Genomic DNA, 18,357 nt, shown 5'->3' with positions numbered 1-18,357 from the left:
GGACTGTCAGCGTCCCACCAGCCCAGGGTCACAGCTGAGTCATTACCACTGCCCTTCCCCACAATCAGTGGCACGAAGGGACACTTCTAAGGAAACTGGTGGCCAGATTATGGGACTTCTCCCTTTCAACATATTCACTCACCCCTTGGGAGACCCTCAGTAACTTTTTACACTGAAATAGTTACAGAATTTTTGGCAAAACCATGCATTAATAAACCAAACACAAAGGAGAGTGAGAAAGAATTCTGACCACTGAATGGTTTTTAAAAACAAGAACGTGTTTATATTTCATCATTGTTTATAGTTCATCTGATATTTGACACAGACCAGGCCACATTTAAATAAACACATTAAATCTTCAGAACATTTTAACTGAAGTTTTGGACCTTAGATATGACAAATACTCATGTAAGATGTTTCCATGATTTCTTTTGTGATTTATTTTTATAAACATGATAAAATGTAATAAAAATTTCTCACGTGAAACACTTTTCTTCAACATTTTACAAGTTAATCAAATGTAATCAAATGTATATCACAATAGATTTTGCTGTGGTTGTTGTTTAAAGAGAGAGTTCTCGTGATTTTAGTATTATACAAATTTAAGTTGAGAGAAAGAAGTTTAGAAAGTGGCATTACAAAAGACTGGGAGTGAGTAGTAAAAAAAAAAAAAAAAAAACAAACAAAAACAAAACCCACGCAGGGCTGCTGGGCAGTGACGAATCAGAAGCTTTCACTGCCATAAGTCTTCAGTGCGGCCAAACTTAAAAACGAGTCCTCTGTGAAAAGAACAAGAAATATCACATGACTGGCTGAGTTTGGGAAAAAAAGACGACGAGAGATTTAGAATTGTGGGAAACTAGCGACAAAATAACTGATGAGCTGTATGGAAAAAACCCCTGGGATGTATCAGAACAGAAACTGATCGCTCTATGGTATTAAGCTCTGCCGATGTACTCAGCTGTGCTGTTTACCACAAACTATCCTGCAACCTGAACTTCTCCTACCCCTCTTAAGAAGTTAACCAGTGTTTAGTGTGTAACCATTATATGTCTGATATTATCTATTTCCTTTAACAAGCCTTTTCTGAGTCAAGATGGCAGTGCGAGAAGCTAGGGTTATAAAGGTAAAGATACAGGCCCGGCCTTCAAGTTGCTTATGCTCTCGATGACACAATGTGGTAAGTAAAGGGGGTCAGGGGTGGGGAGAGGCATATATACCACATGTTAAGGGAGCAGAGAACGTACGGGGATGTCTTTATTTTTTTATATATTTATTTATTTGGCTGTGCCAGGTCTTAGTGTGATGTGGGATCTAGGATCTGGTTCTCCGACCAGGGATTGAACCCAGGTCGAACTCTGCATTGCAAGTGCAGTCTTAGCCACTGGACCACGAGGAAGTCCTGCATGGGGATTTATTTTGCCTGAATGTGTCAGGAAAGGACTTACAGAGGTGGTGATATTAGAAGAACATGGAAGGATAAGCAGGAGTTTGAATGGCAGGGTGGGAGAAGCAGGAGCTGGTGGGATCGTGAAGATGTTTTAGGGGAGGAAACAGTAGATCAAAAGGCAAAGAGAGGAAAAATAAAAAAGGCAAAGAGGAGTAAAAGACCACCTCAGGCAAAGCCCCAGAGGTGGACGTGTCAGGAAATGCCCTCACAGAGCCTACACTCTGGGTTTTATTTTGGGAAGTGTCTATAGCTATTTTTTAAGGCTTCAATTTAAGAGGGCAGATGCCTAAGAACACACACACACACGTTCGTTTGGGTTTTCCTGTATGATCTTATGGAAAAACCTGAACAAAGTTTTTGGCTAATTCATATATACCTTGATATAAATACCTCTGGTGTATTAGAGCATCGGAGAGTCCAGTATGGCTAGAGTACAGTTTAAGAGACAAGGAGAATGAGAAATGGCAGTGGCCAGGATTTAGCAAGCCAACTGACCAGAGTGGCAAACTGCCCACAAGGGCCTTCGGGAGCCTCAGATGAGTCAAGCGGGGGGGCACTAGTCTGCGATCTACTAAAGGCAGCTTGGGCACAGGCAATGCAGGAGCTGGGACTACGCAGAGACGCATCTCCGGGTAAAAGAAACAACTTCGGCTCCAGATGATTGTTGCTGAACCAGGACCCAGGGTCGGCAGATCCTCTAGTTTTTCAAGAATTCAGATTTTTAGGTAAAAAACCTTCATTTTTAAATGTCAGCTCAAAAAAAACAAAACAATACTGTTTTGAATTTTGCTGGATGGCCCCTAGGGGCAATCTCTTCTATCAAAGTGTTAGTCACTCAGTGGTGTCAGGCTTATTTGTGACACCATGGACTGCAGCCCATCAGGCTCCTCTGACCGTGGAATTTCCCAGGCAAGAATGGAGTGGGCTGCCATTTCCTAGTGTTTTAGAACACTGATACAGGGAAACTGGACCCAAGAGAGATATCAGTCAAGAGTGTGAAGTGCCCATGAAAGGATGAGAATGACTGAACCTAACGAAGGAAATGGACACAAAGAGAGGAGGGTTACGACAGTTCAGAAGCAAACTCATCAGGGCTTGGATGTTGGGGGGCTAAGGCAAGGGAGAAATGAAAAGTAGACACTACAATGGCATCTGCTGGTTTTCATTTGTTTTCTCATCTGTTTCCAATTTCCAGTGTATACTTAAAGATGTACACTCAGTCAAAATGGTCAATTTTAAAACGTTTCATAGGAAATTCCCTAGCGGTCCAGTGGTTAGGACTCTGCACTTCCAGGGGGCCTGGGTTTGCTCCCTGGTTGGGGAACTAACATCCTGTGAGCCGCTCAGCAAAGCCAAAACAAAGTAGGTTTCACAGGCCTTTATAAAGGGAAGCACTTGAGTGTTTTTTGATGAAAAAAAAAAATGCGACCAGGAAGTCGTCTATACCCTCTCATGGAATTCTCCTTTATAAAGGATTTCATAAACCTCCAAAAAGCGATTGATCTGTGTTCTTCCAGGTAATTTCAAAACTACTGCTACAAAAAAAGAAAAACTAGAGTTGGGTATGAGGAGCCCCTACTTCACAGAGAGCTTAAAAGAAGCATGGCTTAACTTTAAACCCTAGTCACCAGATGCAATCTGCAACCTTAAGAGTTTCTTAGGCAAGAGTCAGTCCCTCTTGCGTTGTCAGATGGTTACCTTTGGTACTGATTTCTGTTTCTGATTTCTGAACAACAGTTTCTAAGTTTGTTGCTAAGAACTGTTCTGTTATAAATCAAAAATGGTAGGCAATCTTCTACAACTATTCTGACGACAGTGTCTATTAGCTGGATGTAACTTCTATTTGCTTACAGTATTTTCACAAAACCAAATTAGTTTTGGATTTAATGAGTACAATAGCAATACATGAGAAATTAACCAAACTTGTTGCATAGAAAAATAATGTTTTATAACTAATTTGAGACAAGCCAGCAACTGGTTTTTAAGGTTTTGTGAAATGTGATAACTACTGTATGAATTCATGTGTTTCTTCCCTCATTGGAAAAGATAACATTTTCCCACAAATCTCTCAATCCTCTGGCTCCTCCTCCCTGCTCTGACAGAGGAACTTCTCTGCCGGAAATAGCATCTCAAAGTGGAACTTACTTTATCCTCCACCTCTGCTAGAGTAATAATGATTATAAGACAGAAGGCTGCTGTTTGCCCTTCCCTGGCTGGTTCTTGGTAAGTCCCCTCCCCATCACTCCATCTGAAGCTTTTCTGACCCCTGCCTCTGACCCTGTTACGCTACCTTCCGTTGGCTGAAGTTGTGGGACACTGAATTCCCACGAGCACCTCTAACCCTGTGGAGATTCTGGAGTACTGAGCTCAGATGCCTGGTCCTTCTTTAAAGACGTTCAAGCCTCAGCGTTATAGCTTGAAAGGAAAAGAAATTCTAAACATCAACACTGTCCCTCTAATAAACACATGCTATAATACATCACCCTATAAAATAACAAATCTACCCATATTTACCAAATTTACATAACTTGGGGAGTGAGGTTGGTTCACTTCCTATTTTTCAAGTACAGTGTTACATTCGTTAAAAAAAAAAAGAGGGGGGAGGGCAGGAAGGAAACAGAACTAATATTAAGCAACTGGTTGAAGACTCAACAAAGGAGAAAATGTTAATTAAACTCATTCGAAATTCCGTCCTCCTGGAGCCTGAACTTCAGAGTCAGATAGTCTGAATTTTAGCCACACGGTCTGGAACATGATTTCTATGCCTATTTCTCACATATAAAATGATGGTAACAGTGGAGCCACCTTCAGAGTTTTGGGAATCAATTGGGAGCACACGTGTAACACACTAAGAATGGTGCCTTGCACATAAAAAGTGCTCAAGGAACTTTGGGCATTATTATTTTCTGCACAAAAATCAATGGCTTAACATTAGGGAAAAAAAAAACTCTTGGGTTTTCTCCACTGGTTTCAAGATGCAAGGTATGACCCAGAGGCTGTATATCTTGCCACATGTAAATTCACATTTTTCTTATTTCTAAATTGACTTTATAAAATTGCAAAAATGCATTGTGGTGGAATGGAAAAAGTGTGAATACCAACTGCTGGCTATCATTAAAGGGTAACTATTAGCATTCCATTGAGTGGTTCAAGTAGACAGGAGTTATCTATTTCCTTTTAGGTGGTGGGTGGGAAGGAACAAGGAAGGGAAGGGACAGTCCTAGAATAGACTGTCCTAGAATATACAGCAGTTTTGTTTTTTTTAAAAAAACCTTTTCTGGATTTAGGACATTTTTGAAAATTTGATTAAAGCCATAGGCTTTCTTCCCAGAAATAAACAGAAAAACCAATGTCTTGCAACGCAGACATGTCTGGTGGTTCCCAATCTTTAGAAGCCTAACCATGGAATGGGAATTAAGAACTCCTGATACATAGGATAAAGAGAAGTTTCTGTTGTTTTTTTGGGAGGTGGGTGAAGAGGGAGGCTAGGGAAAGGGGAAAGGGCATGCCCTATATGTCCAGAAAAGAATGAACATTAGAAAAGATTAGTGATAAAAATATTAAGGTTTTTAGGGTCTAAGTAATCTTTTAATTTGTCTCTACATCAGAAGGATAAAAAAAGGTCAAGGCTTTACACCTCAAATATCACACACAAATTCTAATGACACCAAGGATAGAAAGAACCATAAAATGCATCCAGAAACAAAATTTTAAGGAGAAATGGTTTTAAGCAGGCTTTCATTAAAAGCAACTGTTAGAGATATAAATTTTAAATGAACAGTGTCAGTGCTAGATAACTAAATCTACATGAATCACAATTCTTCATTAAAGAGGAGGTGGTGGCATTTAAAAACAAATCAATGTATGTTTCCAAGGTTGGCAGTAAACCAACCCACGTATTAAAAATCTGTTTCAGTCTCATTCTTCATATTTTATGACAATAACATGAGGGAGAGGCATTAGACAGGGGGAAATTAAGCAACTAAATACAGTAAATGACATAAAACTAAGTATTATTTAAAAAAAAGAAAAAAAAAAAGATAGGATGAAGAATGCAAAACAAACTTACCCAAAAAAGATGAAGGCATTTTGGAAAAATACAGCAATCCCAGGGTATACTATGGCTTTTTCTATAAAAGTAATTGTAACAGTTAGAGGTGCATGATCTCAAAACATTCAGTTTCTGATAAACTGTGAATATCAGTTTTCCTGCCTAACATAAATCGACTTTTCTGGCAACTATGATTGGTGTGTGTATTAAATGACACAGTACATATGAGAGTGTAGTTCTGGTTTAATAAACGGTAGCTTCCTTCATTTATTTAATAAATACCGAGCACATATTGTGTACTAGTGCTGCTGAATGTGCTGAGGATAATGCAGTAAATAAAACAGGCAAAATGTTTGCCTTCGTGGAGCTAAACACTGTTGAGATTAAGTAAGAAGAAAAAGTAAAGCAGGAAAGGTATTGGAAGTGTACTGAATGATGATATACAGGTGGCCAGAAAGACCTCATGGGAAGGTGACGCATGGAAAGGTATAAGGACACAAAGAAAGTGAGGCAGGAGCCGTGCGGAAGCAGCAGAACAGCAGCGCAAAAGCCCTGGGCTGGGAGCACGCCCAGTACATCAGAGCAGTCAACGGGCCAAAGAGAGGGAAGCAGGAGACAGGTCAAAGAAGGACGAGGCACAGGGGGTGGGTGCGGTGCAGATCCTGCACCGCTTCACAGTCGTGCTGAGGACTCTGGTTTTCGATCTGGGTGAGAGGACAAAAAATCACTGCAAGGTTTTGAGCAGAAAAGTGACTTGAGCTGACACACTTCAGCAGGATCTTCTGGCTGCAGTGCTGACAGTAGACTGAAGGGGGGTGAGGGTGGGGAGGGGACACAAACAAGCTCTTGTAGGGAATCAGGCCACAGACTCTCATGATGGAACCAGGGCGGGAGCAACACAAGAGATAGAAAGTGCTCATATTCAGGATATACTTGAATAGCAGAATCAACAGAATTTGTGGATGGATTAGGCTGTGGATGTAAGACAAAGAGGTGTCATCTTTGACAGGACTTAACCACCCACGTTTTGGGCCTAAACACCTGGATGAAGAAAGTAGCCACTAAGATAGGAAAGACTGCCAAAGGACCATTTTGTCTCGATTTTATCCTGGACTGAAGTTGAAATTCTCCTAAGTTTTTACTGTTGGAGCTGTCAATGATCACTCACTGACAAACCGAGGCTTGATGAATAGCAACTTTTCCTCCTAAGAGTTTTAAATTAATCTGATTACCATAATAGCTGGTTTGTATAGGCCCTCTGTACTAGAAAGCCACATTAAATAACCATTACCACTAGAATGACTCATAAAGATTCTATATAAAGGCACTTCATAAAATTACAGATTTGCTGCTAATAATTCTCAAAGCATAACTTGGCTTCAGAAGCCTTTAGGAAAATAACTTCAAAGTCTATGAGATGAACACATTTCTACAAAAAGGGGCTCTGTATTAATAGTTGTTATTTAGGAAAGAAGAATTATCAGTAATTTTACTTTCTTCTTTGAGCTCTTTTATATTCTCAGTTTTCTACAATGAATAAGAATTATGCAATTCACATGATAAAAAAGTAACATTTTTGTTTTTAAAATATGATGATGATAAATTTTGTAGCAGCAAGGGAATTTCATATGATAGGCAAAAGGCTAGGTTCAAAATTATATTACAAACTATTTAAGAAACAAAAGAAACCAAAGAAAATATACCAAAATATTTAAGAGCAGTAAGATTATTAGTTTTTCTTCTCTTTCTTTTCTATATTTTTAGTAACATGGTTTTATAATAAATTACATAAATAAAAGAACTATAAATATTTAAAACTGCCTATCATTCCTACCTGCAAGATTTAAACAATTTGAATAAAAAAAAACCAGGAAACCAATTATTTTAATCTAAGAAATTACATCTTATCCAACAAAGTGAAGTGTTAAAATATGAGCTAGATTAGATTTCTGCTGGTCTGGTTTGGCAAATTATTAATATTTTATTTTTTCTATGATAAGCATAGTCGATTTAACCTACAATACTCAATGAATTTCATATTTTTCTGGGGTCCCTCAAGGCAAAAATTCAACCAGGGGCCTAAGAGTAGGTCTCTTCCTAGCTAGTCTCAAACTGGCCTTATATAGCAGATATGCATTAAGTGTTAATTCGCTTTTTTATCTAATAAGAAGATGATGATATATTATCAAGGAGGCTGAGCTCAATAAATTTCAATTCTAGGATGTTAAAGCTTTGCCTGCATATTATTCAGCAAGTCAAGACTTGCCAAATAGCTGGACAAGATATGTGTTCTGCTTTTGAGGTTTTTGAAAGTCAAACAGAAACAAGGTATGGAGCTGTGTCCCATTCCTTCCAGGCTCTAGATGAGAAGAAAAAATACAGGAGAAAGGAATACTAAAAACATAGCAAACAAACAAAACAAATACAAATTTAGATTAGGGAAGGGGGTTCCTGGGCACAAATGCATCACTAGTAGTTGGCTGAACTATACAAATAAAACTTTATTCTAAAATAAAACAACTTTAATGCAGAATTTCAAAATGCCATTGAAGTAGAAGGTAAACCGTGTTTTCTCTTACCTTTAGCAACATACCCTCCAAAAAGAATCCACATGGATGCAATCAGAGAGCCAAAGGCCAACATGAAACCAATGAACAGCCAAATGCGAGCACCTTAAGAGAAACAGTATTTTACCAGAATTGTTTCTTACATGGCAGCACTCGGTTCAATTAGCTTTTCAAAAGAAGACAAAAACCCGGAGAGAAAAACACGTGCAGCTGCCATCAGAGTCTAAAGCAAGAACAGTGGGAACTGTGCTAAGGACAGTCAGTGTGGACGCTGGCCGTTTCCCTGTTGACTTTTGTCTTTACATTCTAAGTGCCTGCTGCTGCTGCTAAGTCGCTTCAGTCGTGTCCGACTCTGTGCGACCCCATAGACGGCAGCCCACCAGGCTCTGCCATCCCTGGGATTCTCCAGGCAAGAACACTGGAGTGGGTTGCCATTTCCTTCTCCAATGCATGAAAGTGAAAAGTGAAAGTGAAGTCGCTCAGTCGTGTCTGACTCTTCACGACCCCATGGACTGTAGCCCACCACGCTCCTCAGTCCACGGGATTTTCCAGGCAAGAGTACTGGAGTGGGGTGCCATAGCAGCAACCGGGAAAGACAATCAACTTACAAATCACATTTATATAATATTTATGAAGATTTACTATAAAATAAACAGAGTCACGGCATCCGGTCCCATCACTTCATGGCAAATAGATGAGGAAACAATGGAAACAGTGACAGACCTTATATCCCGGGCTCCAAAATCACTGCAGATGGTAACTGCAGCCCATGAAATTAAAAGACGCTTGCTCCTTGGAAGAAAAGCTGTGACCAACCTAGACAGCATATTAAAAAGCAGAGACGTTGCTTTACCCACAAAGGTCCATCTAGTCAAAGCTATGGTTTTTCCAGTAGTCATGCATGGATGTGAGAGTTGGACCATAAAGCAAGCTGAGCACCAAAGAACTGATGCTTTTTGGTGTTGGAGAAGACTTATGAGAGTTCCTTGGACTGCAAGGGGCTCAAATCAGTCAATCCTAAAGGAAATCAGTCCTAAATATTCATTGGAAGGACTGATACTGAAGCTGAAACTCCAATACTTTGGCCACCTGATGCGAAGAACTGAGTCACGGAAAAGACCCTGATTCTGGGAGAGATTGAAGGTGGGAGAAGGGGATGACAGAGGATGAGATGGTTGGATGGTACCACCGACTTGATGGACATGAGTTTGAGTAAGCTCTGTGAGTTGGTGATGGACAGGGAAGCCTGGCGTGCTGCAGTCCATGTGGTCACAAAGAGTCAGACACAACTGAGCAACTGAACTATCTGACTGAAACAGTCATTAGCTCGCCTAAAGTGAATTCTGAGATGAGTTTATTTAATTAGAACAAATGCATTTTAATAAAAACCCTGCCTTGCTCAATAAAACACAGCAAATAATGTTATATGTAAATTTCTGATTTCATACCCAAGATATAAAACAATAGTTCTGAAATAATAAGCTCTTACTTATAGATGTGATATGATACACAAATACAACCAGCTCTGGACCCTCAGAGCTGTGCTAACATTTATCTCTTCATTTAGATTTTACAAGGTCACAGTATATCAGTATATCTGTATTGCTTCTACTTAAGTTCATCTATTGATAACAGAGAGTGAACCAGAGGGAGTCTGAAAACACAGACCAGAATTGACCACTGCGGTTCTTTTTATTTCATTAGGGCAGGGGCAAAAAAAGTTGCCTGAAACTTGCCTATATTCAGGTTTATTTTTGTATGGATATAAATTTACCATTTAAAATGCTCAATAAGTATCTGTGTCCTCAAATCTTTGACTAAATTGGACTCTACAGGAAGCTGTGCTACACACTTCCTGTACTGTGCCTACCTTGGGCACATGGCCATGGGGGCCAGGGTACATGAGTTCCTTAGGGCAGAAAGGCAGGCCTGGGGGAATCTTAGCACTACAACTCTATTATCCTATTCAGTTTTGCAAGATTAAAAGAGTTCTGGAGACTGGCTGCACAATAAAAATGGATGTACCTACTACTGAACTGTACAGTTAAAAATAGTTAATTTTATGTGGTGTATTTTGAAACATGCCAAAAACTATGAATCTAAGCTGTAGCAAAATGCTAATTCAATCAAGTAAGGTTGGCAAAAAAGGGAAGAAAATAATTTATATAGTAAAGCTTCAAGTACTAGAAAGTCTATTTTGCACTTTGCATAATGCATTCTTTATTATACACTGTTTTTTACTATACACTGTATACATTTATATCTATACAGTACTATTATTGGACAGGGTTATATACTCAAAACTTTGTATTCTGAACTATTTGGCAACCATTGACCAAATGTGACTTTTACCTTAGGCCTTGGAACCTACAACCTCTCCTGAGACACATGTCCATCTTACACCCGATCTGAAGAAGTCAGACAAGTGGCCCTTCCATGTATAATTCTTATTTTAAGAGTGTACAGTACAATGTTGTTTGCATCTATTTACCTGTTTGACCCAGGCAACCTTCACTGTAACTGTCACCTCGGACTTGTCCATTTGATACGGCATTAATCCTGTATGAACAAAATAAACCAAGAGATCAGGGTCTCTGACTCTAAGAGGAAATTATCCATGACATCAAACTGCCAGGTACAATAAGCTGTTGTTGAGTTGCTAAGTCAGGTCCAATTCTTTGCCACCCCAATGGACTGCAGCATGCCAGGCTTCCCTGTCCTTCACTATTTCCTGGAGTTTGCTCAAATTCATGTCCATTGAGTTGGTGATGCTATCTAACCATGCTGCTGCTAAGTCGCTTCAGTCGTGTCCGACTCTGTGTGACCCCATAGACGGCAGCCTACCAGGCCCCGCCGTCCCTGGGATTCTCCAGGCAAGAACACTGGAGTGGGTAGCCATTTCCTTCTCCAATGCATGAAAGTGAAAAGTGAAAGTGAAGTGGCTCAGTCGTGTCTGACTCTTAGCGACCCCATGGACTGCAGCCTACCAGGCTCCTCCGTCCATGGGATTTTCCAGGCAAGAGTACTGGAGTGGGGTGCCATTGCCTTCTCCAGCTATCTAACCATAGAGTTCTGCAAATTTAAGTCTACAGGAGTCTTGAATAATGGGTTCATACAACAATAGGCAAGGCTCCTCAATCAGTATCCTGTAAAGCACTGGATATAGTCCCCAGACCAGCAGAATCAGCATCAGCTAGACATGCTTTAAAATGAGAATTCCCTGCTTCTACCCCAAGTTTATTGAAGCAGAAATTCTGGGTGTAGGGCCCAGCAATCTGAATTTGAACAAATCCTTTAGACGACTCTGATTCTTGTCAAAATTTGAGAATGAAATTCTTAGAATTATATCTTGCTAAGATTGGAATGATCTATCTAGTTTTCTGTTTGTACACATCAGACATACTCAGCATGAAGAGATGCAAGCGGTAAAATCTTGCTCTGTCAATCCCTGACACATGTTCCAAACATAAAAAGTCTTTCACTGAGCTTCACAGAATACCACTGTAAATTGAGACAGCCTTGCTTTCTTTAGAAGTCTGCTCTGGGGACTTTCCTGCCAATTCAGTGGCTAAGCCCCTACACTCCCAGTGTATTTGGGGGTGGGGTGGGGGGCTGGGTTCAATGCCTGGTCAGGGAACTAGATCCCACATGCTGCAACTAGAGTTCCCATGCTGCAACTAAAGAGCCAGCTCAGCCAAATAAGCAAATATTAAAACAAGAAGAACAGAAAAGAGGACCGCTGTTTTTTCTTCCTGAGTCCTTCTCTATGATCTGACGTTTCAACTGCAACCCACATGTTAATTCGGTAATATTTAAAAATCTTAACTCTACTCAACTATATGTAAAACATATTTCTCTTGCGACAATCTGTGCAAGTCGTGTCACTAGTGATGATACTTACATTAAGAAGGCTACGGTTGCTATAACACCACACGCGTGGTAGGAATGGTTGAATTCGTCCATGCGGGGATAAATGACAGCTGCATCTATGATAATCCACCAGCCTGTAAAAAACTAAGACAAACCACAGGAGGAGAAATGACAGTTACTTCATATCTTACTAGCTAAAAAGCGAAGAATCTGAGTGAAGAGATCCCTTCTAATAAAGTCCAAAATTTTCTTAAATGTTCCAGCAGTTTCTTGCATATAATTAGCACTTGGCTTAGTATCTAATGATAGATACCCTAAAGTCCCACAGCTATCATTAACACAAACTTCTTTTCTAAGATGATTACAATCATTCTTTTATATTGTCATTTAAAAAGTCTGTGATCTAATTTTTGTGAATATATTGTCATTTAAAAAGTCTGTGATCTAATTTTTGTGAACTAGAACTAAATTATATTTCATGGCAGGAGAAAGGAAAAAAGTCGTTTAGACTTGAACTGACAAGAGTGGCCTGTTGCTGATGATAAAAGCCTCCAGAAAGATATTATTGAAAATGAAAAAAACAGTACTCAAAATAATATGGGGAATAATTATTATTGATAGAATTTTAGCTAGTCTCTCGGTGCTGTGAAATAAAAATGTGCCGTGCAGTACTGCTTTCTCTTTTGATGAACTATAGTGCAGTTTCAGGGCTGATGCTAAATTCAATTAAAACACAAAATGATAATTTATCTTAATTGAATTTGGCTCTGGACATCATCAAGGGCAAACATAAAATGAAAAAAGACATTAAAACTGCATAAATATTTTTTATCACTTGAGCAGACACTTACAATAAGATGATATTAACCAAATTCTGACATGTAATTTAGCAGATTTGGAAAGTAATCCCCTTCTCTATCCCCACTTCCAACCTTGACCTAGTTAGCTCTGGGAACTGCCATCTTTAGGCAATTATTTATAAATAACTATTTTAGGTTAATCAAATTATTTTTATCAGGCTACAGACAGATCTATATTAATGACATTTTTACTGGGTAGCACAGTATTCTTTTGCCTTTTTTTTAAAACCCTTTGAGCCCAACATACTCAAGATATTTTCTTCAGAGACTAAAATTCAAAGCTTTTTTTTTATATAAGAGCAGAATTTCTATAGTAGTTTTATATCTCGACATTACTCTGGAAAAATTTAGGACAATTATTTTTCATAGATTATAACTGTCAAGAGGCTAGGCAAAGAGCCGTATTTAAACTTAGATTTTTGTTTGTTTACTTAAAATTCACTCTCTAGAGTATATGTCAACATTAAAGCACACAAAAAAAATCACATGCCTTGAAGGATTTGTAAATAAGAATTTTATTCTATAAATTACTTCTAAACAATATATTCTAATGAGCTCTTTATTTATCTAATGAGACTGAAAAGTTAAGTTATGGAGAAATGCAGTCATATCTTTTGAATGGTTTTGACCTGATTGTTTCTTGAACACTTCTTGGTAACTTCATGTACTCATTAAGAAGAGGCATAATCCATGTTGTGAATAAATACATAAAATATACTGTCTCACTATATTATGTTTTATGCAGTAAAAGAAAAATAATATCAAATTTTAAGCCATAATGTCAACTCTTTAAATGAAATACCTAAATCCTCTCATAAATAAAAATATCAACACTTATTTTTAAAAATTCAGTGGTCAAAGATAAAATAAATAGTACATACTTAAAGAAATCACACAGAATTCAAAATACATAAAAACAAACACATCAAATTAAGGAAGGCCCAAATGATCAAGGACACTTACTAGAACACCGGCAGCAATGGAAGCAATAGTATTGCGCTTTTCCCCCCAATCGATGCACTCTGAGCACCTCAAGCCTTCCAGAAATCCAGACATTTTTTCAGGTCACTTAAACAAACAAATAAAACTAACTTAATATAGTACTTCTAGTGAATTGCTTCAAATCTGACTTATGTTTCTAGAAAATAACAGTTTAGGAATAATTTAATAAAAATGAAGTTACAAATACTTTATTTGCTACATATACTTCAGAATATTTGAGATTCAAGTTTTGATGAATTTCCACAAAACTCTGGAAAACAAAGTGTGGACTCATTTAGTTGTTGTGGTTTTGTTTTTTCAATTTAAAGGATGATTTTAAGCAAAAGTGGGTATCTAAATATTGGAAAAAAATTATAATGATTATTAACTTTAATTCCAAACTAAGTTATTATGTGCTTTAGATATTTAGAGTCCAGGAACACTAACACAGTGAAGAGACAAATGATAAAATTTTGATTCTGAGTTAAAGTATGGACTCAGATGAAAAATATTTCTCTTAGCAATTTACACATTTTATCTATAACATGTTTCTTCACATCAAGTCCTTTCACTTCATTGTTTTTTTCCAAGCCTGTCTTTTGGCTTCATTTCTATGTAAAAGTGAAAGTGAAAGTCGCTCAGTCGTGTCCGACTCTTCGAAACCCCATGGACTATACAGTCCATGGAATTCTCCAGGCCAGAATCCTGGAGTAGGTAGTCTTTCCCTTCCTCAGGGGATCTTCCCAACCCAGGGGATCAAACCCAAGTCCCCCGCATTGCAGGCAGAATCTTTACCAGCTGAATTATAAGGGAAGCCCTCTGTGTAAAGAACAGCCGTTTCATTTTAATAATCTCTACCTCTGATTCTAACATGTTTTCCAGCCAAAAAAAAGGGCACGAAATTGAAGTCAGTATTAACGCAGACCATTCAAAAAGGAAAAAGGGAATAAAGAAAGGACAGGAAAGGAAGGAGGGGCTTCCACGATGGATCAGAGGGTAAAGAATCCGCCTGCAATGCGGGAGACCACAGGAGGGCGGGTTGGAGCCCTGGGTCGGGAAGATACCCTGGAGGAGGAGGGCATGGCAACCCACTGCAGTATTCTTGCCTGGAGAATCCCATGGACAGAAGAGCCTGGTGGGATACAGTCCAAAAAGTAGCAGAGTCAGACACGACTGAGCGACTAAGCACGCGCGGGCGCGCGCGCGCGCGCGCACACACACACACACACACACGAAAGGAAGGATGAAACGAAAGGAAGAAAAAGGAATCCACTGCTAAATTACAACGGATAATTGCCATAGACAATTACACAAAACATTCCTTTGAGCTGGGCTATATAGACCCGGTGTGAGACATATCCATATTATCTCTGTCTCAGAATATGAAAAAGCCTGCCTTAAGTGTAAATTGTTAATAAGCAAGCAAACATACAAATTCCTACAGTGAATCTTAACCTCTATGAAGCTACTCTGTAGTTGGCAACCGGGGTTGTTACAAAAGTAATGAATCCAGTTGGAAACTCCCTTTTAAAAATTAAATTAAAAGCTGTGCTAATAGGACTTGAGGACAAGTCTAATTTTGAAAATTAACTTAAAAAAAAAAATCTTCCTTAGGAGGAACAGGATCCTTAGGAGGATCCAGTATCTTTTGCTTTCGATCTACCCCGATGACGCCACCCCGAATCCTCCGTTTTTCTTTGGTTTACGACCCGCACACTCAACCCCAAACTCCGCCCCTCCAGATTCCGGGGATGTGAGGTGTAGAGGGTGGCCAGCGACTGGGAAGACGTGGGAACTAGATCTAGCTCTTCTAGCTCGGCCATGTCCCTCGCCGAGGGGACCAGCCGGCTTAAACTCCTTCCCGGGTGTCAGCTTCCGCAGATCTGAAGTAGCGGAGGCGGGGGGGAGGAGCATGGTGATTTTCGATTTTCAGGGATCCTGCGACGTCCAGGGGAGGGCACAGTCCGGAGCGCGAAGGTGGTCGCCCTCTCCCGCCCCCGGCCGAAAACAGGTCAGCAGTAAGTAGGCAGGAAAAAAGGGTCCAGCAAGGCGCTGGCTTGAGCCTGCAGCTTCCCCAAGAGGATGGACGCAACGACCCAGGCAGCATCAGCCGGGCAGACGGTTCCGGCCTCAATCGGCCGGCCCCTTCCCTTCCCCCGACTCCGGCCTGGTACTTACAGTTTTAAATCCAGCCTGGCCGGTGCAGTAAGTCCTGAGCCCGCTGCCCCTCCAAGTTCCAGCCAAGAAAACAAAACACCCACAGGCCGCCGGATACCCGGATGGAGCAGCCCCGCCCCCAGGGCTCGGTCGCGCATGCGGAGACGGGGCAGAGAGAACCGGGCTTGGGTAAAGTGGAGGACCGGCTGGAGGCGGGCCGGAGAGAGCCACGCCCACCGCGCGGAGTCTCTGCTTACCACCCCCCCGCCCCACCCCGGGCCGGCTCGCTGTTCACGTCAATTCAGTTCAGATCAGACGCTCAGTCGCGTCCAACTCTTTGAGACCCCATGGACTGTCAGGCCTCCCTGTCCATCACCAACTCCCGGAGTTCACTCAAACTCATGTCCATTGAGTCAGTGATGCCATCCAACCATCTCATCCTCTGTCGTCCCCTTCTCCTCCCTCCTTCAATCTTCCCAGCATCAGGGTCTTTTCAAATGAGTCAGTTCTTCCCATCAGGTGGCCAAAGTATTGGAGCTTAAGCATCAGTCCTTCCAATGAATATTCAGGACTGATTTCCTTTAGGATTGACTGGATTGATCTTACAGTCCAAGGGACTCTCAAGAATCTTCTCCAACACCACAGTTGGAAAGCATCAATTTTTGGAAAGTCAGCTTTCTTTATACTCCAACTCTCACATCCATACATGATTACTGGAAAAACCATAGCTTTGACTATACAGACATTTGCTGGCAAAGTAATGTCTCTGCTTTTTAACATGCTGTCTAGGTTTGTCTTCCAAGGAGCAAGCATTTTTTAATTTCATGGCTGCGGTCACCTTCTGCAGTGATTTTGGAGCCCAGGGAAATAAAGTCTTTCACTGTTTCCACATCTATTTGCCATGAAGTTGAAAGGTTGTTGTTGAATCACGCGAAGACACCGGGATTCTTGGCCCCCGGAGGAGAAGAATTCAATCGGGGCCAGAGACGAGGCTTGATCGCTCAGAGCTTTTGTGTAATAAAGTTTTATTAAAGTATAAAGGAGATAGAAAAAGCTTCTGACATAGGCATCAGACGGGGGTAGAAAGAGTACCCGCTTGCTAGTGTTAACAATGAAGTTATATAATCCAAAGAATGTCTGGAGGTTGTAAAGACCTCATCAGACCGACTCCCATAATTTACATTTCAAGATAACACTGTTCTCAGGCAGGATACATCCTTGTAAAGACCAGGTCTACTACCATAATTTAAATTTTAAGATAATAGAAGGTTTAATCCAAAGACTATCCTTAGGCAGGATACATTATTGTTATATAATCCTAAGAAATGTAGAGAAAGAAAAAAAAGTTTGTCCTTTCTTCCTCCTTGAGAATTCCAGACCCCTCTCTCCTTGGGGACCCCTAGACTCCTTATCAACCTGCCTAGGAACTGACTTTCTCAAAGTGATGGGACTGGATCCCATGATCCTCATTTTTGGTAGCCGTTCCTGTCTCCAGGAGATCTCCCCAACCCAGGGATTAAACCCAGGTCTCCCGCATTGCAAGTGGATTCTTTACTAGCTGAGCCACCAAGGAAGTCCAAGAATACGGAAGTGGGCAGCCTATCCCTTCTCTAGTGTATCTTCCCGACCAAGGAATCAAACCAGGGTCTCCTGCATTGCAGGTGGATTCTTTACCTGCTGAGCTAGTTTGTTAACATGATACTAAGTCCCGGAAATGCTCAGAATTGGCATTAAGAAATATATTGAAAAGACCCTGCTTTGCAGAAAGTTTTCACTTTCGTCTCAAGTTCAAAGGATTTGTTAACAAAATAAGCCCCTCTTTTTCTACAAATAGATAATATTAATACTTATTAGAGAATTATCTAGTTTACTTTCAATATACTAACATTAAAAGAAAAGAGAACTAATAATAGAGGATACATCACCAAATAGGATTTTGACCAACATACGGACTTAAACAGTGCTGGGAAGTCCCGTGACAGCACATCTGGAATCCCAATTGGGAAAAGGTGCTAGGCAGCACTCCTTGGGGTGAGGATTGAAAAACTGCAGTTTGGAGTTCTCACTTATAATCCCAGGACATAAACTGATATCATCATCAATTTGTAAGCAAATTGCAGCTCTGGTTTCTTGTTAATGCTGTTTGTTTTGTCCTGTGAAACTTGGAATGTTGTTAAGCCTGGGGCTTGGTTTACAAGACCCCATCTAGGGGCTCAATAATCTCAAGATTCATCCCCTGTCTTATCTATGGTGCTATAAGGGTTGCACCCACCTCAGGCAGTCCAGGAAGGTTAACAAACAAGATCAGAGGCCTGCTCTGCTTTGTCTCTGAAGTCTAAACAAGATTATCTATTTCAATTCGTTCCTGGGGTTGGGAAGATCCCCTGGAGGAGGGCATGGTAACCTGCTCTAGTATTCTTG

General features: G+C 40.3%; 1 protein-coding gene across 1 annotated transcript; it reads right to left on the bottom strand.

The window, feature by feature from the left end:
* Nucleotides 1–257: 257 nt before the first annotated feature.
* Nucleotides 258–16,048, bottom strand: TMEM50A (transmembrane protein 50A). The gene is made up of 7 exons (XM_086365299.1): nt 15,958–16,048; nt 13,762–13,866; nt 11,970–12,082; nt 10,560–10,627; nt 8,081–8,173; nt 5,520–5,580; nt 258–779 (listed from the first exon to the last, which is right to left on the bottom strand). Exons 2-7 carry the CDS (start codon nt 13,852–13,854, stop codon nt 734–736), a joined length of 474 nt encoding a protein of 157 aa, XP_086221425.1. The 5' UTR covers nt 13,855–13,866; nt 15,958–16,048; the 3' UTR covers nt 258–733.
* Nucleotides 16,049–18,357: the final 2,309 nt, after the last annotated feature.

This window comes from Bos grunniens, chromosome 2 (assembly GCF_055505025.1).
Source record: "Bos grunniens cultivar Pamir isolate PY7600 chromosome 2, Bosgru_T2T1.0, whole genome shotgun sequence".
Taxonomy (NCBI): domain Eukaryota; kingdom Metazoa; phylum Chordata; class Mammalia; order Artiodactyla; family Bovidae; genus Bos; species Bos grunniens.
This window is presented reverse-complemented; position numbering and strand designations above follow the sequence as displayed.

Coding starts and splice junctions, on each gene's coding strand:
- TMEM50A (XM_086365299.1), bottom strand. CDS start 13,854: ATGTCTGGATTTCTGGAAGGCTTGAGGTGCTCAGAGTGCATCGATTGG. Junction 8,174..10,559: donor AGGTTGCCTGGGTCAAACAG/GTAAATAGATGC, acceptor GTTTCTCTTAAG/GTGCTCGCATTTGGCTGTTC. Junction 780..5,519: donor AATGCCTTCATCTTTTTTGG/GTAAGTTTGTTT, acceptor TTCTTTTCACAG/AGGACTCGTTTTTAAGTTTG.